This window comes from Rhinatrema bivittatum, chromosome 1, assembly GCF_901001135.1.
Source record: "Rhinatrema bivittatum chromosome 1, aRhiBiv1.1, whole genome shotgun sequence".
Lineage (NCBI taxonomy): Eukaryota > Metazoa > Chordata > Amphibia > Gymnophiona > Rhinatrematidae > Rhinatrema > Rhinatrema bivittatum.
The window spans coordinates 240,431,588-240,458,611 of record NC_042615.1 but is presented as its reverse complement, the minus strand read 5'-3'; the positions used below and the strand labels follow the sequence as shown (position 1 = coordinate 240,458,611).

Genomic DNA, 27,024 nt, shown 5'->3' with positions numbered 1-27,024 from the left:
TGGTAGCCACGCTTACTTTTCATGAAAAAAAAAAAAAACTTCCCCCTATTTACTTTTGTATGTCTGATTAAAATAGTAGTAATCAAAAACCCTCTTCCAAAACAAAAAGAACCACACATATATTTCTAGTATATCGCACATATTTAATAAATCGGTTGAACGCTCCGCAGCAGCCTACAAAGTGGTTTTGTAGGGTGAGTAAGGATGGATTCAGATGTTGGGTATTTTCCTTGTCGTTTTTTTAAGCAGACGACTATGAAGTTACTTAATGTAATTCCAATCCTCAGAAAACAGAAGAGATTAAACTAAAAGATATCCTGCCCATTAAAAAGAAATCGCGTATTTTCTGATTAAAATTAAAAAAAAAATCTTGTAATTGCGAAATATTTTTTGCACAAAAAAGTGGTCGGCAATCGGTAAACTATGGGTTTGAAATATGTTTTAGTTTGACAAAACAAATGCCTTAAAAAGGTGCATATTTATTTTCTAATATTCCAGGTGCCTTTTAACATTTAAAGTTAACGCTCTTGCCGTCGGGGGCCACAAACCCCCCGATTTCTAGCTCTGAGGACGGCCTCAGACAGCGCGGCGCCTCCTCCGCCTCAGAGCGCTCGGCTAATTCCTTTGGCGGGCTCTCATCTTCCGAAGAAAAGCCTTTTCCCTGCGCCTTCAGGGCAGGTGATATGCAAAGGAGGGCGAGGCGGCGCGGCTTGCGATTGGCTGGGGCCGTGACGTGCTTTGTTGCTGGGAGGTGCCCTGGAGCAGCGGGGGTCGCTAATGCTGCAGGTGCTCGGGGGGGGCCGCGTTGGGTCTTCTGGCAGCTGCTGGAGCGGACGCAGGGATGGGGATGGAGCGGCTCGCGCTGCGCTGCTGCTTCCTCGCGTGCCTGTGCGCTGCAGGTAGGGACAAGGCAGGGCTGGGCTGAGCCTTGGGGGGGGGGGGGGGGGGGGAGCTGCCCCGAAAGGACCCACTGACGAGCAGATGCTTAGTTTTGCACCTGGAGGTAACCCCGGGTTCTAGGAGTGGGTGAAGGGGTTAGGGAGGGTCCTGGCACGGTTAGGTGCCCTGGCATGGCTCATCCTGCAGCTCCTGCTACCAGAGCCATTTGCTCGTAGGAGCAGCTTTGAAGGGTCCTAGGTTGCTCTTTCTGATGGAAGTGACCCATCACGCAGCGGCAGTCAAATTTGAAAAGAAAAATAAATATATCTATACCTCTGTCCATAACTATATGTTTTACATGTTTGTAAAGGCAGAATATAAAAACCTGAAATTAAAATTAAATGTAGCTTTCTGAGCTGGTTCTGCTCTGGGAAAACTGTACGGGCCTTACCAGCCTTGAGCTACCGATCAGCAGCCTCTGCCTAGCTCTGCTCTATTTAGTGAGCAAGACCTTTATTTTCATAAAATACTTTCTCCCGCTTCCTGACCATCACTGGGCCGTACAAGGATTTGCTCTGCTAGTGACCCTTTTAAAGGGAAGTAGTTACTGTTCCATTTTATAGGCATTCTTTATGAAAAGGGAAAAAATGCCTTATGAGCAGGTGACCTAGTATCAACACTACCGCGATCTCATGCCAATTATTTATATATTCTTGGCTGTTATGTAAGAAAGTCAATGTACAAGTAGCCTTTCAAAAAATACAATTAATGAAAAGGAAATTGACAGACAATTGCGTGAACATGATACCTGTGGTAAGGCATGAGAACGCTTACACTACTAGAGGCCCTTTCCAGGCAGAGCAACTGTTGAGTTTTTATTTTTTTTTTAGCTAATTTATTTAAAAATAGTATGGACAGCATGAAAAACATGAAAGCTAATGAAAACAGATAATTCACAGTTTATTTTTTAAGTTTAAAATAAGCCTTTATAACTATAATAATTTGGTTCTGTTTTTATTGCTCTTTTATGAAAAATTTAAGGTCAAGAAATAAGTTTGCAGTTAAAACCTTTTACTGGACTAACAGAATACATTTGTGACTAGTTGTCAAGATTTATAATGTTTTCATCAGGTTAGTGTGAAACAAAGTTTTACATTGATTCGTTGAAGGGAGCATTGGTTCCCAAAAGCTCATCACAAATGTGTTAGGTCAGTCCAAGATATACCACCTTGTCTGAGTGAGCAGCCACCCAGATATGCTTATCTTTAAATACATGGCTGGGCTCGCATCAGTGTAATCTGTTACTTTAAAGTTTTGTTTTATGTTCTGTTTTCTGGGCACAGTGTCTGCTGATGTAGCCTGTTCCCACAGACATAAGCGCTCTGCAGAAGTCTACAGCAGCGCAGACAAAATACAATAATAAGATTCTCTGCTCTTCACAGGCGCATATTGTTCTGCAACTTTAGTGCAGACACCGAGGTCCAGCCTGGCTTTGGTCGACAGCGTAACCGAACTGGTCTGCACAATGAAAAAACACTTGATAGACATGCTAGGCGTCTACTGGTACCGGCAGCCCGTGGCATCTGAGGAGTTGCAGTACATCATGTTTGCATCCCTGCTGGAGAAGAATACACAGTATGGCGCAAACATCAGCAGGGACCGTTTTAAGCCGACCAGAGACCACTTTCGAAACTTGTACATGCTGAAGATAAGTGCGCTGAAGCCTTCGGACAATGGGACATATTATTGCTTCGTTAAAATAAACACAGACCTGATCTTTGGTGATGGCACAGAGCTGAGAGTGGGTAAGTATCTGTTCAAATCATAACAATTCCAGAGTCTCATAAGCCCCTTGTGATCCTGAATTTAAAAAAAATTAGCACTTATCTTCTCTGTACCTAGAGAGAGGGGAGAGGGAACCCCTTACAAGGAAAGAGTGCAGGGGAATGTGCAGATTAAAAATGATAATGGAACTGCGTGTTCTCAGTTTCAGAAATTATGTTAGCTTTGTGGTCTGATCATTTGAATGCAAAGAAATAATGCTCCATGAGTTAACATTCAGGATAATTACAATTTTTATTGAAAGAAAACAAGAAGATAGATATGGCATTTTGGAGAACCAGATAGGGCTCTGCTGTGTTAATGCATCAGTTACTGATGTGATAATTAAAGTGTCTCTTAAGAGGAGGCAGAAATTATGAATAGCATTTGAGCCTGGAGATCTTTTTCGGACATGGCCAATGAAAGAGGTAATGTACCTTGCCAGAAGGACCTCAGATGTTGCTCTGCATGTACACTTTGCATTGCATGACCTCCAGGGTGAGAGTTTGGGAATTCAGTGTTCACATAAGAGAATGTTTCCAGTAAAAAATAATGTAGTGAAATTTTAAAATAATTAAAAAAATTAAATTCAAGTAGGTGCCATTTAGGTCAAAGATACAAAATCCATATACGAGAGAAAGTAAAGTAATCAGACAAGATATGATTGTACACTTTTAATGAAAAAAAATGATAATACAAACTGAAATAACTTTCCAGTTCTGACAGGACTGGCCCAAGACCCAAAAAATAGTTTCAGCCATTTGTTACCACTTTTGTCCATTTAACATCTTTATATATGTTAAATCATAATGTTCAAGTGTGCCTCTTTTTTCTTTGGAAATCCTTTGTTTTTCCAAAAGTTTCTTTTTTTAAAAGCTTTTTGTACAGTAAATGATAAAAAAACAAAAATTCTGAAACCTATTTCAGTCTTCATATCATTAATACAAAGATCATTACCTCAAAAGAACTCTTATAACCGCATGGCAATGGTTCAATCTATGCAGGTCAGATATATTTTATGTAAATTTATATAATACCTTTCTCTGCCATATCTCTAAGGGATCCCCAGATAACATATCATGCAATGTTGCGTGTGTTTACATGGCCGAGTGCTCAAAATGAGATACAGCAAATAAAGAAACGCACATATTTAAAACAGATAAAATAACATTTTAGAATATATGCTAAGAAAAAAATTAGCAACTTATGTAAGTATAAACAAAAAGAATTCTAAAAAATGTCTTATAAATAACATTCACATAATAACAATAGGATTCTTTTTACATTGTATTAATATTTTTTCCCTACATAGCATGTGAGCATGAGCATACTCCAAGTATACAGCAAACATGTTGAAACCAAGCATCCGTTGATGGTTTGCTTTGGGGTTTCCAGTGACAGGCTACGTTATGCCTAGCCACTACGAATGCATGTATTAACAGGAGGTGATCTTTACCCATCCTAGGGGGTAACCGTCCTAAAGGGAAACCCAGCTATATGACTAGCAAGTATTTAGGTTTTTGAATATTTTTTATTTAATGCTTGTTATTTATAGAACGTTATTTTGATGATGTTGTACATTGCCTTGGGCAATGCACTGTGATTAAGAAATGCAAAACTAAATAAACAAATATTGATTTAGAGCCAGATATATCCGGATGGTAGGGCAGGTCTACCAAATGTGTTTGGAAGAGCCTTTCTCCTCACAGTTTCACCATTAAATTTCTAACGAGGCTATACCCAGCTTTCCCAGTCTTTGCTGGGTGTAGTGCCACAGGTGCAATAACTTATAACTGTTTTCCTGTGTTTTAGCACACAGGATTTACTCCCACTGATTCTAGTGAAAAATCTGCCTCTTGTTTCAGAGTTGACTCTTCATGTCTCACATCTTGATCCCAGGCTAGTCTGCATTTCAGTAGAGGATCTCTTGCTACTCAACAGTGTATGGTACATATTTTAGGTCAGGTTGGAGAACTTTTTTTGTCCATCAGTGAACCAATGTGGGTGGAAACGTAGTGGTGCAGTGGTAGTGGTGGTGGTGGTGTTGGTGGGGACAGTCTGGGGTGCCGAGTACCTTGCCCTTATTATAGGTCCACATGCGGGATTAGACGGTGCTTCCACCAGACAGAATGTGGCCAGGAATTTTCCAATGCCTTTCTGGAGATCTGTCCAGTGGCTGCAGAATTGGTAAAATCCCAGATGTTGCCTGGGCGCCAGTATCAAAATGATGCTGTCCTGTAGTTATGCGCATAATGAGTTAAGGACTGAAGTTATATGGTCATTTTTCAACTTGAGATAAAAGTGAGGTTGAATTTTTTTTTAAACCACATAAGTCCTTGACTCACAGTCAACAGCCAGGGTCTTAGCATTGACAGTTTATTAATTAGATTCAGTCTTAGAAAAATCTCACCAAAACTAAACATCTGTCTCATTTGGGATTTTTTTCAGGAGGTTGTGATAACTTTTCTTGGACCAACAAAAATAAATTATTCATTAAAGTTATCGTATACATTATAGCTTTCCAGGCCACACAGATCTCTTCTTCAGATGCCTCTGAAACAAGAGGCAGAGTTTATCCTCAGAGAACCACCTTTTTTTTTTTTCATCTAATTGATCTTCTTCTTTCATATTCATGTGAATAATGCTAACAATGGAGAAAGATTGTTTCGTCAAGCACAGAATCAGAGCTGCAGCCACTTCGGAAAGGTGGGGGGGACGACCTTTGAGATCCAGAAGGCCCGCACACCATAACATCGACCTATAATTTATTTTCCTTGGGGGTCCAGTAGACAATGTCCACAGCCTCCAAGCCATGCTGAATTGCTTTTCTTTGGGGGAATCAGCACACCAACAGACCATTTTATTTCCATCTGGCGTTCACCTTGCAGTTTCAGCTTCTCGGCGAGCAGGAATAGCGGGCCCTCAAATGTGCAGGGGCTGAAAAATGACACAGCAGTGATCTAGCAGCAAATAGGTCAACGAGAGACTTTGAATCTTACCTCAGCTGTGAGGCTTCACCTGTGCCTGGTGAAGTGTTTTGCAATGTAATCCAGCTAAATGTACTGATTCCATTTAACGTTAAAAGTTCAGTTTACATGTTTCATTTTGCATTATTCGCATGCTTGCATATTCTGCTGTACTAGAATAAGGATGAAAGTTTTTGTGTTCTGCAGTTAGCACTTGCAGGCTGTCTTCTTGTTTATGATATTTGAATCCTTTCAGAGTAAAGCGTTTGCGTCAAGGCAGGAATGAATGCGCTGAACTTTCCTGAAGCCCCCTTCTCGAACGAGAGAGCTTTCAGCATTCGTCTTTTTTTATTATTTATAAAGGGTCATCGGGGTTCTGAATGTTGCATATCCTTGGGGATGTCAGAAAGATATATTTTCACCTGCCTTCCACTTTCTGCAGGAGAGGGGAATAATACAAACCTTAATGCCGTTTTTGTTTTCCTTATTTTATTGTAGTTGAGACCCTGCCTCTAACAACAACAAAAGTGCCAGAAACAAAACCAAAGTGGAAACGCAGAGATCCAAGCAAATCCATGAAGGAATCGGGTAAAGAGAGTGTGAAAGGTACGGAGTGAAAGTCCAGAGCAGAGAGGTGCCATGCAGAATTTAGCAAGGGTTCGCGCTCTAAAATGCCCAAGGCACGCTGGAGGAAATTTTAAAAGGAGATACACGTGGAAATGTGGCTTACTATCTTAGCAATTTTAAAAAGCCATATACCTGTGCAAAGTGCACTTACACTTGAATGTCCTATGGACAATTCAATGGCATATATTGTAGCGATTTTCAAAAGCCCACTTACATGGGTAAAGTGCATTTACATAGGTGAAACCCAGTTTTAAGCGTGTAAATGATTTTTAAAATCAGGCCCACTGCTTCTCACTCAGGGCAGCTGTACTATAGACAAAATGGGAGAAAATCTTTAGTACCTGTGGCCCTAAGTCTTCTAATTAACAATAATAATGTACCTGAACTGGAATGGCTTTTGAAAGCTGCTTTTGCAAACCATCTAGACAAATCACAGAAATTAATTTGTATGTTTTGGAGCCATGTTCTTATGTAAAAGTAAAAGTGTGAAATTATATGGGATCCCATATGGCTGCTCAGTGTGCCTACGATGTTGAGAGTGATTTCCGCATGTTGAATGGCCACATCCCGCACTGCTGCACCTGAGTGCCGGCGCTTGGGTGCTCACCTGCTGAATCCGAGGTGCCACATTCTTGTGCTCATGGCCAAACTCTTTGAAAGCTATGATGTGCGGTGACTACTGCTGAAAAGAAAGCCCCACCTGTGGTGACACTGGCTTCTTGTCACGTAAACATTTTACTTCTGAGTCCTTATTTTGGAAATTCTCCCCTGCCGTTCTGCAGAGCTCTGTTTGCAACAGTGTCACGCGCTAACTCACTCAGCATGGATTCACATTTTTGACATCACAGGAGTACTATAGAAAATGATAATGGATAAAGACCAAAATGGCCCATCCAGTTTACCCAATAGTGAGTGCACTCTGGGTAGACGCACATACAAGTTCCCACATGGAACTGACACCCAGTCCCCATGTATCTGCTCTGTACCCGCTGCTCTGTGTAGGTTACTCCATGCCTTCTAGACACGATGCAGTCATATCATTGCTGTTTTGGGCTGTAACTGCCACTCTGTGCAGGTTACCCCAGTGCTTCTTTCTAGTCTCTTATTATCATTCTTCTTATTATTATGTATTCATTTATATTCTACCTTACATTTTATAGTTCAAAGGCAGATCATATACAATAAAAAAGGATTAAAATACACAATAAAAGTGCAATAATAACAATCCAGTCATAAAATTGAATAAAATAATCAATTTGTATAAGGAAAAGCCAGAACAAACGTGTGTGTTTAACAGTTTTCTGAATTTCAGCGTATCTGGCTCATCCTTCAGTATTAACAGTAGAGCGTTCCATAAGAGATCTCTTGTCACTAGAGATCCTCAGTATTTATCCCACACTTTTTTTGAAGAGCATTCCAAACATCCATACCCTCTCCATGAAAATGTATTTCCTGATGTTGCCCTTGAGTCTATCCCCTTGGATCTTCATATTATAATCTCTAGTTCTACAACTTCCTTTCCTTTAGACACCATAAAATAATGCAAATGCTGCATTGTTTTATGGTGTCTAACCCTGTTAAAATCTGCGTTCATTATTGCAGAGCATGCATTATTGGCACATTATTGATAGTAGCAGGCATTCTGTGATATCGTCCTGTGTATGTGATGCGTTATTGGTATGTCACTATATTAGCAGGCATTCTGTGATATCGTCCTGTGTATGTGATGCGTTATTGGCATGTCACTATATTAGCAGGCATTCTGTGATATCGTCCTATGTATGTGATGCGTTATTGGCATGTCACTATATTAGCGGGCATTCTGTGATATTGTCCTGTGTAATGTGATGCGTTATTGGCACGTCACTATATTAGCGGGCATTCTGTGATATTGCCCTGTGTATGTGATGCGTTATTGGCATGTCACTATATTAGCAGGCATTCTGTGATATCGTCCTGTGTATGTGATGCGTTATTGGCACGTCACTATATTAGCGGGCATTCTGTGATATTGCCCTGTGTATGTGATGCGTTATTAGTATGTCACTATATTAGCGGGCATGCTGTGATATTGCAATGTGTATGTGATGCGTTATTGGCACATCATTGAGATTAGCAGGCATTCTGTGATATCACTCTGTGTATGTGATGCGTTATTGGCACGTCACTATATTAGCAGGCATTCTGTGATATCGCCCTGTGTATTTGATGCGAATTTGGCACATCACTGAGATTAGCATTCTGTGATATCTCCCTGTGTATGTGATGCGTTATTGGCACGTCACTATATTAGCGGGCATTCTGTGATATCGCCCTGTGTATGTGATGCGTTATTGGCACATCCTATATTAGCAGGCATTCTGTGATATCGCCCTGTATATTTGATGCGAATTTGGCACATCACTGAGATTAGCAGGCATTCTGTGATATCTCCCTGTGTATGTGATGCGTTATTGGTATGTCACTATATTAGCGGGCATTCTGTGATATCGCCCTGTGTATGTGATGCGTTACACTGGGCAACACATTTTCACAAAAGTCATGTTACGGAAATGATATTATTCAATTCTTATACATTTCCATGTGCTAAACACAAATGTGACTGTGAAAATGCAAAATTGGCTCTAGTTGTTTTGTAATATGCAATAATATAATTACATCTTGAACTGTATGCCAATAGCTCACTGGGCAAGAAATTTTCACAAAAGTCATGTTACTGAAATTAAATTAGTCAATTCTTATAAATTTCCATGTGCTAAACATGAATGTGACTGTGAAAATGCAAAATTGGCTCTAGTTTTTTTGTAATATGCAATAATATAATTACATCTTGAATTGTATGCCAATAGTAGGAGACCTTCGGTTAATACTGTTTGAAAAATGAAGTCATAGACAACGTCTTAGATTTCTTTGCTTGTCTCTTGTACACCTGTTTGGGAGCATCTCTGCGGAGTGTCCAGCAGTAGCCAGCCAGCATGAATATTTCAAATGCTCACCCTTTCTGACTGGGCTTCATATAGTACACTGCTGACGTCAGCTTACTCAGCAGCAGCATGGCAGTAGAACTGCATTGCATCAGAAAATGATGTAATAAACTCTGGATGATGTGTACATGATGGTATTATGCAATATGATGCAATATTACATCATTCTAGGCTTATTTACAGTCCTACTGGATAAATTTACATGACTAAACATAGAAAGTGAGCTATATTAAATATCTTCAAAACGAGAGCCAATAAAAACTTTTCATGGTCATATTCGTGTTCAGCACATCAAGATACTACAGAGTAGGACCTTTTTAGGTCAGTAACACTTTCATTGTTGCCCAGTGTAATTATCGGCATGCCATTGATATTAACAGGCATTCTTTGAAATTGCCCTGTGGATATGATGCTTTATTAGCACGTCATTGATATTAACAGGATTCTGTGATATCGCCCTGTGTATGTGATTCGTTATTGGCATGTCACTGTGATTAGCAGGCATTCTGTTATATTGCCCAGTGTATGTGATGCGTTATTGGCACGTCATTGATATTAACAGGCATTCTGTGATATTACCCCGTGTATGTGATGCCTTATTGCAATGTCACTGTGATTAGCCGGCATTCCGTGATATTGCCCAGTGTATATAATGCATTATTGGTATGTCACTATATTAGCAGGCATTCTGTGATATCGTCCTGTGTATGTGATGCGTTATTGGTATGTCACTATATTAGCGGGCATTCTGTGATATCGCCCTGTGTATGTGATGCGTTATTGGTATGTCACTATATTAGCGGGCATTCTGTGATATTGCCCTGTGTATGTGATGCGTTATTGGTATGTCACTATATTAGCAGGCATTCTGTGATATCGTCCTGTGTATGTGATGCGTTATTGGTATGTCACTATATTAGCGGGCATTCTGTGATATCGCCCTGTGTATGTGATGCGTTATTGGTATGTCACTATATTAGCAGGCATTCTGTGATATCGCCCTGTGTATGTGATGCGTTATTGGCACGTCATTGATATTAACAGGCATTCTGTGATATTACCCTGTGTATGTGATTCGTTATTGGCATGTCACTATATTAGCAGGCATTCTGTGATATCGTCCTGTGTATGTGATTTGTTATTGGTATGTCATTATATTAGCAGGCATTCTGTGATATCGCCCTGTGTATGTGATGCGTTATTGGTATGTCACTATATTAGCGGGCATTCTGTGATATCGCCCTGTGTATGTGATGCGTTATTGGTATGTCACTATATTAGCGGGCATTCTGTGATATCGCCCTGTGTATGTGATGCGTTATTGGTATGTCACTATATTAGCGGGCATGCTGTGATATTGCAATGTGTATGTGATACATTCTCGACATATCATTGTATTAGCAGGCATTCTGTGATATCACTCTGTGTAGGTGATGAACCACCAAGCTGTGACTTTGGTAATGAATCTTTCCCTCCCCTACTCACTCGTGATTCCCCCTTGATTATTTGTACAAACCCCTCTAGAATGATTCACAGCTGGGACCATGTCTGAGTGAGACATAGAAAGTGGCTGCTCTCTTACATTCTGACTCATCTCCAAGATAGAACTGCAGAAAGTTAAATTCTTCACTCCAAGTACCAAAGAATAAGAGAGTTTTGGGCATCCTCTAGTGCAGGGGTGACATCTCCAGTCCTCGAGAGCCACAATCAGGCCAGGTTTTCAGGAATCCCACAATGAATATGCATAAGATACATTTGCATATAATGGAGGTGGTGGATGTAGTTCTCTCTCATGTATGTTCATTGCAGACATCCTGAAAACTGGCCTGTTTGCGCCTCTCAAGGACCAGAGTTGGCCCTCCCGGTTCCAATATTTTATCATTTGTACAAGAGACACTGAGTTAGCATTAATGAAACAATGGAAATGCTCCAGTCTTTATACTTAAACGCATCCAGAAATTCTTAGTTGGGAGCAGGCAGGGTGAGCTAGTGCTGAGAGCAGAGAGCTGTGAATGGGGGGGCACCAGGTCACTTCCCTCCTTCAGTATGACCTTTAGTAACTCATTTTACTTTCTGTGCTCAAAGCTGGAGGGTTATCTCTTCAGAGCAAGCATTCTGTCATACCATTTGAGGATCATATAGCAGCTGTGTGTCCTCATGCTATTTACTGCAAATGAGCAGATTACTGCATGATGTCTCACGATGGCAGTACGTAAGAAATAAATACAATTATTCTTATTCTGATATTTATATTTTGCATCCCTGCATCTCTAGAAAATAAAGTCGACAGGTGCAGGGCAAATCCTAGTAAAACATAGGTAGAAATAAACAGGTCTCTCTATCTCTCTCTCACTCGCCCCCCACCCAACACTTATTAACCCATGAGATGTATTAATCAGCACGAGAAATGAAAAATAGCGCAAGGTACAAAAATGTATTGCCTATGCGATGCGGGAGCAGGGTAATTACCCTAACTATGCCCCTTTTTTAGCACGGACACTATTTCCGCTATATTTATAGCATTTTGATAAATCTAGGGGAAAGAACATAAGAACATAAGAAGTTGCCATACTGGGTCAGACCAAGAGTCCATCAAGCCCAGCGTTATGTAATTGGTTGTTTACTCTTTGAGATAATAGAAGGACGGGGGCATTTCATGAAGTTATGGAGTAGCATACTTGGCAAGTACTCAAAAATTAAACAGATCCCATGCTACTAATGTTGGTAATAAGCAGTGGCTATTCCCTAAGTCAGCTTGACTAAAAGCAGTTTATGGACTTCTCCAAGAAATTGTCCAAACCATTTTTAAACCCATCTTAGCTAACTTCCAATATTACCTCCTCTGGCAACGAATTCCAGAGTTAAATTGTGCATTGAGTGAAAAAGAATTTTCTCCAGTTTGTTTTAAATGTGCTACTTGATAACTTTGTGGAATGCCCCCTAGTCCTTCTAATATCTGAAAGAGTAAATAACTGATTCACATTTACCCATTCTAGTCCTTTCATGATTTTATAGAACTCTATCATCTCTCTTCTCCAAGATGAATATCCCTTACCTCTTCAGCCTTTCCTCATAGGGGAGCCGTTCCATCCCTTTTATCATTTTGGTTGCCCTTCTCTGTACCTTCTCCAGTGTAAATATATCTTTTTTGAGATGTGGCAACCAGACTTGTACACAGTATTCAAGGTGCAGTCTCACCATAGAGCAACACAGAGACATTATGATATTTTTTTTTTGCTTTTTTGACTGCTGCAGCACACTGAGCCGACGATTTTAAAATATTATTCACTATAATGCCTAGATCTTTTTCCTGGGTGGTAGCTCCTAACATGGAGCCTAACATTGTGTAATTACAGCAAGGGTTATTTTTCTCTATATACAACACCTTGCACTTGTCCACATTAAATTTCTTCTGCCATTTGGATGCCCAATCTTCCAGTCTTGCAAGGTCCTCCTGTAATGTATCACAATCCACTTGTGATTTAACTACTCTGAAAAATTTTGTATCATCCGCAAATTTGATAACCTCACTCGTCGTATTCCTTTCCAGATCATTTATACATATATATATTGAAAAGCTCTGATCCAATTACAGATCCCTGAGGCACTCCACTGTTTACCTTTTTCCACTAAGAAAATTGACCATTTAATCCTACTCTCTGTTTCCTGACTTTTAACCAGTTTGTAATCCACGAAAGGACATCGCCTCCTATCCCATGACTTTTTAGTTTTCTTAGAAGCCTCTCAAGAGGGACTTTGTCAAACGCCTTCTGAAAATCCAAATACATTACATCTACTGGTTCACCTTTATCTACATGTTTATTAACCCCTTCAAAAAAATGAAGCAGATTTGTTAGGCAAGACTTCCCTTGGGTAAATCTATGTTGACTGTGTTCCATTAAACCATATCTTTCTATATGCTCTACAATTTTGATCTTGAGAATAGTTTCCACTATTTTTCCCGGCACTGAAGTCAGGCTCACTGGTTTATAGTTACCTGGATCACCCCTGGAGCCTTTTTTAAATATTGGGGTTACATTGGCCACCCTCCAGACTTCAGGTACAATGGATGATTTTAATGATAGGTTACAAATTTTAACTAATAGATCAGAAATTTCATTTTTTAGTTCCTTCAGTACCCTAGGATGCATACCATCCGGTCCAGGTGATTTGCTACTCTTTAGTTTGTCAATCTGGCCTACTACATCTTCCAGGTTCATAGTGATTTCGTTCAGTTCATCTGACTCATCACTCCTGAAAACCATCTCCGGAACTGGTATCTCCCCAACATCCTCATTAGTAAACACAGAAGCAAAGAATTCATTTAGTCTTTCTGCAATGGCCTTATCTTCCCTAAGAGCCCCTTTAACCCCTCGGTCATCTAATGGTCCAACCAACTCCCTCACAGGTTTCTTGCTTTGGATATATTTTTCAAAGTTTTTATTATGAGTTTTTGCCTCTATGGCCAACTTCAGTTCAAATTCTCTCTTCGCCTGTCTTATCAATGTTTACACTTAACTTGACAATGCTTATGTTTTATCCTATTTTCTTCAGATGGATCTTCCTTCCAGTTTTTGAAGGATGTTTTTTTGGCTAAAATAGCCTCTTTCACCTCACCTTTTAACCATGACGGTAATCATTTTGCCTTCTTTCCACCTTTTATTAACGTGTGAAATACATATGGACTGTGCCTCTAGAATTGTAAAATTTAGAAATTTTGGACCTGTGGATGGGGTAAAATAGATTCAGGGGAGTGTGTTAATTTTCATAGTTTTGATTGCCGGAGGGAGCAGGTCTTTTTTTGGCAGCAGAAGGGGGAATTGGGACAGAGCGTGAGGCTGACAGTTTCTTGTATGCTGAAATGACAGGAGTCGGATGGCACCTTATAGACTAACCAATTTATTAAAGCACAGGCTTTCCAGGACAGTTCACTTTGTCAGATGCATTGTGTGTTGGTTATTGGGGAAAACAACAAAAAGTTTGTGTAAAAAAAAAACAACGGGGGGGGGGGGGAGGGAGTAGAACAGCAATTTTTCGCACAGGGCAGCAAAAATGCTAGCACCAGCCCTGAAGGAAATGTATTACATTAATCCAGTAAAAGGGTATCACCTAATATTTGTTTGCTGCCACACTACTTTAGTAAAAGTAAAAAATGATGCTGTCCTTTGGTTCCGACAGCCGAGTAGTGTAATGCAAGGAGGGCGTTGGATACTGTTGCGCAGGGATGCATTCGGCAGAGCACACAGCTTAACCTGCAATTGTACGCACATTTTTTTGGGCACGAACTTTACCCAACGATGCAGCAAGTTTGCGTACAAGTGTGCACAGCAATGTTATGTACAGGTTAGCAAAATCGCATGCTACTGATAGCATTAAAGCTATTACCCACCCCCAAGCCCAGTGCAAGGAATGTGATGTCTTTCCTCGTGTTTTCTTTGCGATAGAAACTCCTAGTTCAAGGTGCATGCTTTGTGCATGTTTTATGTGCGTAAATCATTTTTTATGCACAGGAAACACACAAAGAATGTTTTCTGCACAGAAAAGAGAGGGAAAGGCGGCTTTTCCTCTGCCCTGTGCTTTCCTTTCCTGCAGTGCTGAATCCTGCTCTCATTCCCTCCTCCTTTCAAGTTAAAATGTACACCCAGCCTATGCGAAAGGCTGAGTGCACATTTTAGCTGGATTTGCACTTTTTAATTCCCGATGCATTAGCTTACTGCATTGGGAGGTTTTTTTCTGTGCAGGTGAAAACGCATGCTGAACTTCAGCACAGTTTAACCCTGCACCTTGTTATACTGGGCCCAGTTGTAGTAGTGTCCCTGATTGGTTATCAGGGGGGACACCAATATCAAGTAAACACATGGCATGCCAGATGTTAGTCCAGGGATGTCCTATAACTCACTACACAACAAGAAAACCTCTTGTCATGTGGTTATTTGTGCGGTTGCCAGCCTCGAGGCAGCCTTTTATATTGACTGCCCCCTTCGGATAGCTCCCGTGTTTTATTCTTTATTTCTTTTCACAACCAATTTTTTGTTTTTTTATTTTTTCATTTTTTCTCATGATGTCATTATTCTTTCCAAGTCCATTGCTCGATTCCCCCGTTATGCGGACCGACCCTTACTTTCCGCTATTGATGCTTTAATCAAGTTCACTTATCTCTTTGATGTTCTTAAAAATTGCCACTGGTTTTTGGGTCTATCTCCGCCTGGGAGATTAGTCCAGGGATCTCAGCATTGAGCACCTCTCCAGCTGCTCCCACTGTCCCAATTCTCACTTTATCTCTGCTCTTTCCAACTAGCCATCCAGAATGACCAAAGCACCTCAGGGGGGGTTGTGAACAATGTGCGCAGGTAGGCACAACCTCCGAAGCCTTCGCGCATGACTTGAGTTGCTCTGCGCAAGAGGTTTGATGCTTACATCCTTCTCTTGCTCTGTCCTCCCTGCCAGTGGCCTAAAAAAGAGAAGTTCTCATGTGCTGCCAGCGGAGCCCAAACCGCTGGTGGCAGAAGGAGGAACGAGGCATTTTGCGCCACTGGCAGAGCCCAGCAGCAGAAGGAGAAGGAAAGCCTTGTGTGCTACCAGCAGAACCCAACCTGTTGGCGGCCAAAGAACAGAGGTGGGCCAGCAGCTGCCCATGAAATCCAACCCACTAGCAGTCCAAAAAGAAGAGGAGGCCCCACCAGTGCCAAAGAAAAAAAAGAAGAGAGAGCATGTGTGAGTGAGGTAAAGGGAGTGTGTTTGTGAAAGTGTGTGTGTGTGTATGTGTTTGTGGGAGAGCATATGCATGGGCGTGTTTGAGAGAAAGCATGTGCGTGTGTGAAGAGAGCATGTGTGGTATGTGTGTGTGAAAGAGCATTTAAGCATCTGTGCATGTGTGATAGAAAGCATTTATGAAATCATCTGTGTACGTGTACGAGAGTATCTGTCTGTGAAGAACATGTGTGAGAGCATCTGTGTGCGTGTGTGAGAGCATCTATGTGTGTGAAAGAGCATGCATGAGAGCCTCTGTGTGTGTGTGCGTGTGAGAGGGCTTAAATGTGTATGTGTGTGTATACAAGAGGAAAAGTTCACCCTCCCTGCCCCCTCCTCACCGCAGTAATCCATGGAAATCTCAGGGTGACTGGAAATCAAAAATTCCCAGATATGCAAAGCGGGGAGTTTTTAAATCCTTATTAGTTGTAATTATTGGGTGCTATTTGATGTCTGCTATTTTGAAATATTATTGATATTTGGGAAATTTTATAATTGTTATGAGTTTTTAATTATTGGCTGTTATTTTGTTCATTGGCTGGTTTTGAAATATTTGGGTAGATTTTTGACCCGCTGCGCACGTAAATTCCAGCCTTTACATACGTGGCCAGGCCTTGCGCGCGGAGAGCCAGTTTTCCACAAGGCCCAGCCACACGCATAAAGGCCGATACGCGCACAAGTGCTGGCCTGCCATTATTTCTATGTTACTGTGTTTACTCTAGGCTTTTAATTAGAATGGTTTTACTATTATTGATGATTTGTATTCCTTGTGAGTTTTTTCTTTGTATAGTATTTGTATTACATTTTCCCATAAACAACAAGGCAACAAGAAAAAGATAATTGCTATACAACCAAGTTTTGCCAAAATAAAGGTAGGATAACAAAGCAGCAATACAAAAACATTTCATGTTCCAAGTTGCCCCTACCCAACCCTCCTCCTAAATCCCCCCCCCCCCCCAACACTACCTTCCCCTCCCCTTTCCCACACACGATCTTTCTCAAAAGTTTGGGCTACACCTATTCACCTAGTAAACAGGCCATCCCAAACATAACAAATCAGTTCAGCCAGGTTGTTCAAGTATCGTCTTGGTGCCATCGAACGCTGAAAATTGAGCACGCAAATGGTCCAATGCAATACAGTGCGCTCAGCCGAGTGCATTGTATAACCCGCAGTCAGACATGGATTGAATAGGCGCTAATCAATCCCCTAATACAATAAGAGGATTAGCGCATATATAACGTGTGTCCAACGCGGAGTGAACCTAATAGCACTCATCACATGCAAATGCACGTGAAGGAGGCTATTAGGCATTCACGCCGATGCAAAAAAAAAAAAATGTGCATCTCAGATGCACATTTAGCTATCAGCTATTAATGCCTGCCTGGAGCAAAGTTTGTTTAAGCTGAGCAATAAATGGGCTCCATATACTAGAAAGTTTTTTAATCCCTTTGCCACCAGTTGTATTCCTTGTTTTTATTGTTTGATGTTTTATGAGAACTGGTGCTGTTTCTCTTTTCCATTGCTGTACAGTGTACAGAGACAGCTTGTTGCAGTTTCCAGTTCATTTTTTGTTTGCGTGTTTCTCTTTATACTTTATGTTCCCTTTATTCTGTATTTGGTGAGGGTCTGTCCAAGTTCTGCATGCGTGACTGGGATGAGGTATTCTGCTGCCATTTAGCTTCTGTGTAGAGAGCTGTAGCAGCCTTAAGGGAATTGTTTGTCATTGAAAATTATTCTGCTCTGCAATAAAATAAGACATAGAGAGAACTTTTCTTGCTCGGGCACACTTGGCTTGTGTGCGCGCACAATTTTTAGCTCAGTTTATAAAAAGCTGCACAAAAGAAATGTTTTGCACACACAGCCTGTCAAAAATTAGAGGGAACATTGGTTGTGAATACCTGAGTTTTATTCGCAGACACACACACTCATACACTCAGTCCTTCTCCTCCCCATAGTGGATTTTGTCTTGTTATTTTTATCCACTGGGGTGGAGTGGGGGAGAGAGAGAGGAGGGGAGAGGGTGTAGGCAACTTGCATTACCCTCATCCTTTGGAAGCATCATGATGCTCAAATATAGCACAAACATAATTTTCTGTTTTCATGCATTTTTACTAAACAGAACCATTAGCTAGGTACTTCAGAACTGTTGGAAGTTGGGTACAGTGTGTTCTACATTGCCACTATGCAAGCATAAAGAGTATTCCTGGGCTTAACTTTGAAATTAGTGTTTTAGTGTCGCACCTTGCTTCCAATACCCTTGCATTTAACACTGTTGCAAACTGTAGCTTTGGGAATGGAGATGGCTTCTGTAAAGTCACTTCTGTGTCCAGGGCGCATGTCCTGCCTTGGCAGGTCTCATCAGTGTAAGAGGAGTGCCAGCAGCCCATGGTCTCTGAGTACAGGTGTTGCTTCTTCCTTTCCAGCTGGTTTGAGCAGTCACTATAATAGCCAAAACTTGAAAGTTAGCTGATGGTTCGAGGTTTGTGCCAAAATTTAACTGCAAAGCATTTCAGAAATACCAAATCATAGCAGAGATCTCAACAAAGGATCCCCCTACATGTGCTCAAAAGTCAGCAGAACAAAAGTTAATTGTAAATAAATAATAATAACTTAAAAATGTTTAATTGCTTTCAAGAAAATTGAATTGCTTTTGTAGTGTTTGGAAAATTTTCATTAAAATAATGTACATGAGAAAGTCACACAGAGTCTGAATTATCTTTCTTTACATGTTTTATTTCTGAAAGATTTTTAAACTGCCAAAAAATATTTTCTTCCTTATGCAAGAAGTTTGTGTGTCATGTAATATACATGGATGTGAAGCCAAGTTAGCAAAGCTTTCCACAAAAGAGTTAGTGTCAAACATCACCAGAGATTTAGCCGGTCACAGTTACATATCAGATAATTGGAAAACAGGCTGAAACAAACTATCGGGCCGATACAGTAAAGTTCACGGGAGAGCGGGCGAATGCCCGCTCTCCCAACGCGCGCACAGGACACTCTCCTGTGCACGTGATACAGTATGCAAATTAGGTCCGGCGGTAGAAACAGGTAAAAAGAGGCGCTAGAGACACTAGTGCGTCCCTAGCGCCTCTTTAGGAACAGGAGCGGCGGCTGTCAGCGGGTTTGACAGCCAACGCTCAATTTTGCCAGCATCGGTTCTTGAGCCTGCTGACAGCCACGGGTTCGGAAACCGGACACCGGCAAAATCGAGCATCTGGTTTTCAAGCCGCGGGCCTACTTCAAATTTTTTTTTTTTTTACTTTTTTTACCCTTCGGGACCTCCGACTTAACATCACCATGATATTAAATCGGAGGGTGCACAGAAAAGCAGTTTTTACTGCTTTTCTGTGCACTTTCCCGGCGCCAGCAGAAATTAGTGCCTAACTTTGGGTAGGCACTAATTTCTTACTGAATCGAGCGGGAATACCTAATAGGGCCATCAGCATGCATTTGCATGTTCCGGGCGCTATTAGGTTTGGGGAGTTGGACGCGCGTTTTTGACCCCTTCCTGAATAAGGGGTAACGCTAAAGCGTCGAAAACGCGCGTCCAATCAAGGGTTAACAGTGCGCTCCATCGAAGCGCACTGTACTGTATCAGCCCGAATGTAAGAGCAGCATGCATATCTTAATCTTTATCTTAGCTTTTTGCAGGTGAAAAGTCTGCAGTGAGAACTTGATTGTGTTTCCCTGCGGTCTCCTGGAGACACACCTAGCCAGTCGGGTTTTCAGGATTAGGCTATGGTCCTTCCTGACGCAGTCTTTGCAAAATAAGGTCCGTGTCAGGGGCATTCTAAGAACTTTGGAAAGTTTTGTTTTTTTATTTATTAAAAGCATCTTTCTATGCAGACAGTCTATATATTTTTTGTGCACTTTTTTTTTTTTGTAATCTATGCAAATCTATCTCATACATATTTATTATGGATTTCTTGAAATCCAGACTGGTTATGTGTGCCTCCAGGAGAGGATTGGGAAACACTGCTTTAGTACAGCAGGAGACTTCAGCTGGCACTTGAATCTAGGCCTTCTCTACAGTAGTGTGCAGCACTTAGGTTGCCAACTGGCCCCAGATTTTCAGGACAGGCTGATCCAGTCCTGGTTTTACCCCACTGCATGCAGGGACTTGATCTGATTTCCCTATTGCATTCCCTAAGATAAAACAAGACTATAAGTGCCTGCATGCAGGGGAGAAAAAGTAGAACTGGATCAACCTGTTCTGAAAATCTGGAGAAAATTGGCAACCCAAGTAGCACTGCCACTGTGCCACCACTATTGGTGGCACAGTGGCAGCCATTCCTCGCTGTCCTGGGGCCTCGCGCACCGGCCGGCTGCAGGTCGGGCCCTGAAGTAACTTGCGAAATACAAGGTTAAAAAAAAAAAGGGTTTTAGAGGGGGGGTAGGAAAGTTCCCTCCCAGTCCACTCCTTAATTGGAGTGGACTGGAAGGGAAATGGGGAAGGCCCCGATGCGACACCGCGTGAAAGTAGCCAAATTTGACCCCTCCCCCCCCCTTCCGCGTGCCAACCCCAATTTTATAACGTGTGCACCGGTGCGGGCATGTTATAAAATCGCGCATCCATGTGTGCACGCCGGGTAGCATGCCCGCATTTTATAAAAATCTACCCCTCGTTATGTAAGTGATAAAAGAAATCATTTTATTTGTTGCCATAATGGTTTCTTTCCCATTATGACTACCCTGCTGTTAACCATCTTCCATAAACATGCCCATTGTGGGAGGTGGCCCTAGTGTTTCATTAGAACAGCAGGCTGGATAGTAGGAGAGCCAAGTAAAAGCCTTGCTTCTGCCGCTGACACTCACTGTAATTTTAGACAATTCCCTTTATCCCCCTGTGCCTCAAATTCACATTCAGCTTGCAGGCTCCTTGGAACAGCCATTCTTGGTGCTCGTATGTGACTTCTTGAATGGTGCCTGTTTTAAGGTGCCAGTACGAATTAAAAAAAAACAAAATTGCACCTTTCAAACAGATAGGGTCATTCTTTATTGTGTGATGTGCCGGTATTGCGTGTGGAAGAATCGCACGCAATAAGGTCCTACCACACACGATACCGGCCGCATCGCGGCAGTATTATTAAAATTAGGGGAAGGGGAGGAGTGTGAGCAGGGTTTGGGCGGAGTTATCTCCAGGCAGCGCTGCAGGCGACCAGCAGCACCACGGGAAACAATGATACCTTTTCCCGTGGTGTTATGAGGGCGATAGCGTGCGGTGCGGCCACACCGTGGCAGGCGAAACCGCACCACTGAGATGCGGCTGGCTGCCCACTATCGACCCGCTCCTTTTTTTTTTCGCGACAGAATGATGAATCTAAGGGAAACAGAGAAGCTGAAATGAAAGATAACAAAGTAGTTGCAGGTGATCCTTTTTTCATTACAATAGATGAATACTTTAAATTTAGAGCAGGGAATCAAAACATTGCAATATTACAAAAATATCCCTGCTCCTTTCACAGTTTACTCTAGTCTGTGCATTAAAGAAGTGATGAATAGCGTGATGGTTAGGACAAGTTGTCTCACACTAAGCCTTGATCCTGCAGGCTGTGCTTTACGATCCTTTACCCTGTTCTCCCCCTCTCTAGGTTCTGTCTGCAGTCTCGCAGTTTGGGCACCCCTCGTGTTCTGCGTTGTTGTGTTACTAATTGTACTGGCTGTCACCATCCACTGCCTGCGAAGTAAGTATTTCACCGTAACATCTCAGAAATAACTGCTTAAGTAACAGCTTGACTGATCTTCTTCATAAGGTACCCTAAGGGGAGGTTTGAGAAAAAAAAAAAAAAAAACCTGACAGTGATCTTTAAAAAACCAGCCTACCATGCTTTCACTAAAGTGAGTGACCAGTGAAATAATCCACATTGGTTTAGCACACCTTCTGTACTCTGAATAACGTGACTATAATGTAATCTTAATTACTCCTGCATTTTGCTGGAAAGATCATTTTGCATGTCACCAGCATGCATTATTTATCCTGACTTCCACAGCAAAGAAATTGTAAAGCTTTTGAATCAAAAGAGAAATACGGTACATATGAAGGTGCTTGGCTTCGGGGGTAGTTCATTTTCTACAGCCAGAATTCTGACTTTTAAAAGCATAAAGCACAGAACATCCAGATCCGAAGAGACTTTTCCTGAAAGTACATTTAAATGATTTATAGGTTACAATTGACCGATCTAACTATCTGAAACTTGAAGTATTTACTGCTGTAACACACTGCCCACTACAACAAATCCTACCTAACAGTTCAACAGCTAGAGAAATCAAAATTAACTATAAATTTGACTAATAAACATGTCTAATACTTTCCATATTGCATCTCTTTTTCTGTGTGTGTTTTTTAAATTAGGTATCCAGAGGAGATTCAGGAACCGTTTCAGAAAACAGTAAGTTTATTTTGTTTTTCTGGAGTTTGTTTATACTTTTAAATAAAAGGCTTCCAAAATAAAATGGTAAGACCTAACTCGGACCTTGCACTTTAGGAAGTCAAAGCACTAAATTAAGGACATGATTTAATTTTTTTTGGCAAAAGTAAAGCAAAAAAAAAATAAAATAAATACAACAACAACAAAGCCTGTAAATCAGTTTTGCTTGCACAGTTTTACAAAAGCACAATACTTTGTCCATAGATTTAATTTCCTGTAACTTTAGGAAGGGGAGAAATCCACCGAAAATTATTATGTGCTTTGAGACTCTTAAACTTTAGAGCGTTTGGGTAAATGCCCTGCAGTGTTTTTTGCAGAAGCTTCAGCTTACATAGGGTTTTCTGCAGATTTTTTTTTTCCTCCTTTCTGAAGCCGTGGTAAATTAAATCCTTGGGCAAAATAACGTGTTATTTACAATATTCTGCCGGCAAACTGACTTGCAGGCTTTTTGTATACTTTTTTGCTGAAAACTTAAATGTGGCCCTAAGAGTTAGGAGAACGCAGTCCAAGCCCCTCTGGCCAGTAATATTCTACGTGACCTTGGGCAATATAGTTCAGTGCCACAGTTCAGACACTTGATAAAATATGTTATTATGTTTTACTTCACATAATCATCTTTTTATGCAGAAGTATCCCAAAATGCCTATTAGGAATAATGATGAAGTTCTGATGACCTTTGGTTACATGGCAGGACTAAATTCTAATGTCACCCCAGTAGTTTGCTATGCAATATTCAGTACTGAACGGCCGGAGGACCAGCAGCTCCCCACACTGTTCAAATGTCACCCCGATCCCTTTGAAATGTCTCTGAAGTTCACCATCAATTGTGTCACAAACATCTCAAGTTCCATGATTTTTGGAGGCTTTCCCTATGTCAAATGTGGTTACTCTTCTCCACAAGAGCTCCCTGCCATCCTTATTTACCTCTAACAGTGCTGCTGCCTTGCCCTGGCTTTCCTGTTGTTGGCCCCCAAAGTGAGTACAGGAATCCTTGAAAGCCAGGGCAAGGCAGCAGCACTGTTAGAGGTAAATAAGGATGGCAGGGAGCTCTTGTGGAGAAGAGTAACCACATTTGACATAGGGAAAGCCTCCAAAAATCATGGAACTTGAGATGTTTGTGGGAAAGGCCTGCATGAATCATTCACTAAGCCTTCCTCCTGTGGAGTCACGTGTGCTTGCATTGGATAGTGAGAAAACAGATCAGAGGGTGTTAACATTTTTGTGGTAGCGGGGCTGTTTTATGATTCGTGTGATTGTGTGATGGCACTGCCTGCTGGGGTGCTTGCTTTGTGTACTGTTAACCCCTGTCATACGGACAATAAACTGGAGTATTGCTCCTCTTTTTTTGTTTGGGATCCAAGGTCTGGGACTGAGCTGTGACCTGAGGATGCCCCCTTTTTGGCCTTATAGCTGAGCTTGAGAAGTTGGACAGTCTTAGGGCAGGGTGCATCTGACCCTGTTGGGGGACACAAGAAACCTGTGGTGGCAATAACCTCCAGGAGCAGAGGGGGATGTTAAAGAATGTGAGCCTCCGTTCTGAGAAATCCCTAAACAATGTAAGCACTGCAGCCCACTGAAATATTTTATGCTGTCAAAAAGATATTTGAGGAGTTTTTGGACTTTGCCCTGTGGAGGTTTAGCCTCGTGTGTGATTTGTGCCTGCTTGCGTATTTCTCAGTGTAGAGGGTCAGAGTGATGTAGCACGGAGTAAAACAGATTGCTGTGCGTGTCCAGCAGGCAGCTGAACCCGGTGAATGCAGTGACTGTGGACTCATTCTCAAATCATGCTGGAATACACTCATTTCGACATCTAAATAATCATGCAGATTGAAATTGTTTTCTGTATTGGCATGTTCTATGCTTTGAAAATCAAAACTAATATATTACAAAATAGGCACCATAAACTGATAGGCAGGACATCTCCAGCGACCCCCATCTTACATAATGTGGCAGCAGTGCCTCTGCAGCCAAAGGGGTCTCCAGCAAGTACAATTGCCACAATACTAACCAGTTGCTGGGTGTGGCAGAAGGACTGTCCAGGATAGATCAGAAGGAGCATAGACTTGGAAATTGTGCACTAACAGGTCGATTCAGTAAAAGTCGCGGGAGAGTGGGCAAGCGCCCGCTCTCCTGTGCGTGCGATTCAGTATTTAAATGAGGGCCCACAGTAAAAAGAGCAGCGGCTGTCAGCGGCGGCTGTCAGCGAGTTTGATTTTGCCGTCATCGGTTCTCAAACCAGCTGACAGCCACGGGTTCGGAAACCGGATGCCGGCAAAATTGAGCGTCCGGTTTTCAACCCGTGAGACGCAGGCCAATTAAAAAAAAATGTTTTTTTAATTATTTTTTACTTTTGGGACCTCCGTCTTAATATCGCCATGTGCCGAGAGAAATTAACGCCTACCTTTGGGTAGGTGCTAATTTCTGAAAGTAAAATGTGCGGCTTGGCTGCACATTTTACTTACTGAATCGCAGGGGAATAACTAATAGGGCCATCAATATGCATTTGCATGTTGCGGGCGCTATTAGTTTCAGGGGGAGGGTTGGACACGTGTTTTCGACCCCTCACTGAATAAGGGGTAAAGCTAGCGCGTCGAAAACGAGGGTCCAAACGCTCCAAACACGGGCTAACAGTGCGTTCCGCCGGAGCACACTGTACTGTATCGGCCTGTATGGGAGCTAGCCTTTCATTCTTTCTGTTGGTGATAGTTGCTGAGGCAGCAGGATCACCCTGGCCAGAGCAGCCTTAGGAAAGGGTTTTGTGTTTGAGTGACTCTGTCCTCTGCTCCTGCATTGATTGCTTTTAAGAAGTAGGTGGTAAGAATGTGCTTCTTTCCTGCTCGGCCCTGCCCTGGATATGCTGGCTCGGCTCAGTGAGCACCTCCGTGAATGGAGCACCATTAGTAGCTCTTCTTTCTGTATTCTCTGCCGTAGTACCACTATAGAAATGATCAGCAGTAGTGCTAACGGTGGTAATTATTTTGTCTTGTGTGCTTTTGCAGGCTTCCTCCTTAAAGAGAATGCAGAAACAGGCCTCGGAGAGTCCCCTGTGCAACACATCCACCTCATAAACATTCCCATCCACAAGAGCCGGCATCTGCAAATCAGGAGATATATTCATTAGGATTGGCATCAGAGACATTCCAGTGGCACTCCTGGGAAAGGGATAGGAATCTTGTTTTTTTTTCTAGTCAAAAGGTATATGAATAAATATGTAAACCTCTTCTGCGGAGTACCCAAGAAGAGGCCCTGCAGTACTGATGGCTACAATGCCTTACCAGCAACAGTAAAACCATTCCACATTTGAAATCCAGACGTGTCACTTCTGTGGTACGATATCAGCATTATAGTGATTTGCTTTTTGTCTATTTTATCATATATCCTCCCTGTTAGATTCCAAAATATCTTTAGCAGTTTTGCGTACAGAACAGTTAAACCAATGCATGACATCTGCCTAGTGCTACTATATGGACCATAGCATGCGCATAAATATTTTCTGCTTCTTTTCTGCCACCGAATTTCAAATACTTTTATTTTTATAAATTGTGTGTGTGTGTGTGTGTGTGTGTGTGTGTGAAGGCGGGGGGTGGGGTGCTCAAGTTTCCTCCTGCACCTTGGGGCTTTCAGCTCGGTCAGAACTGACCTCTACTGAGATATGGCACCAGGAACTTTCATTCACAACTTCCCTGGGGTTTTTCCCCTTTTTATTTTAGCTCCCTCACACCTAGCCCTGCCATTGCAGTGGCAGTCCTCCAGCTGAGTGGCACAGATTATGGCTCTCATGTGCACCCTTGAGCCAGCCAGTAAGGACCCTCTCGGCATGCTCAGCCCCAGGAGCAGCAGTTGAATTTGGAAGTTGAACACGGGTCAGTCATGCAGCAGCACACAGCACTGCTATTAGGCTGGGATAAATACTTTTATGGTTAAGTGCATTTCAAGATTGCAGTTTCTTTCTTTTACAGTTGTTACTACAAGGCAATAAAGCTTACAGAAAACTGCATCATTTTATTTTTTTATTGTCTACTTAATTGATATAAATTCAGATGATGATTTTCACATTATCATAGCTCAATAAGGATTTTTGTATTTATTAGTATCCTGGCAATGATTCAGCTCAGCTTTCCAGTGCAGTGAATGATGGGCCGGATTTTGAAAGGGTTACGTGCATAAGGTACGCGCGTAACCCTTTTAGAACGGCCCTGCACGCGCCGAGCCTATTTTTCATAGGCTCGGCAGCGCGCGCAAGCCCTGGGATGCACGTAAGTCCTGGGCTTGCAAAAAGGGGTGGTGGGGGCGTGGCAAGGGGGTGTGGTGTCGGCTCGGGGGCGTGTTCGGGGGCATGTGGGAGGTCCAGGGGCGTGGCCGAGTGCCCCGACACAGCAGCCTGTGTCGGGGCCTGCCGCACCAGCAGACAGCCGGCGCACGTAAGTTACTACTGCCTGGAAGCAGTAGTAACTTTTCGAATAAAGGTAGGGGGGGGTCTAGATAGGGCCGGGGGGTGGGTTAGGTAGGGGAAGAGAGGGGAAGGTGCAGGGGGGGTGGAAGGAAAGTTCCCTTCGAGGCCGCTCCGA

General features: G+C 42.1%; 1 protein-coding gene across 1 annotated transcript; it reads left to right on the top strand.

The window, feature by feature from the left end:
- The first annotated feature begins 832 nt into the window (after window positions 1–832).
- CD8B (CD8b molecule) lies at window positions 833–26,660 on the top strand. Its single transcript, XM_029593000.1, has 6 exons — window positions 833–899; window positions 2,322–2,684; window positions 6,165–6,272; window positions 21,620–21,712; window positions 22,381–22,417; window positions 25,456–26,660. The coding sequence occupies exons 1-6, from the start codon at window positions 842–844 to the stop codon at window positions 25,466–25,468; spliced, it is 672 nt and encodes a 223-aa protein (XP_029448860.1). The 5' UTR covers window positions 833–841; the 3' UTR covers window positions 25,469–26,660.
- Window positions 26,661–27,024: the final 364 nt, after the last annotated feature.

Excerpts from the sequence above, each read along its gene's own strand:
- CD8B (XM_029593000.1), top strand. The coding sequence starts at position 842 with ATGGGGATGGAGCGGCTCGCGCTGCGCTGCTGCTTCCTCGCGTGCCTG. Across the intron at positions 6,273-21,619 it reads GGGTAAAGAGAGTGTGAAAG|GTTCTGTCTGCAGTCTCGCA; the intron begins GTACGGAGTGAA and ends CCCCCTCTCTAG. Across the intron at positions 21,713-22,380 it reads CACCATCCACTGCCTGCGAA|GTATCCAGAGGAGATTCAGG; the intron begins GTAAGTATTTCA and ends TTTTTAAATTAG.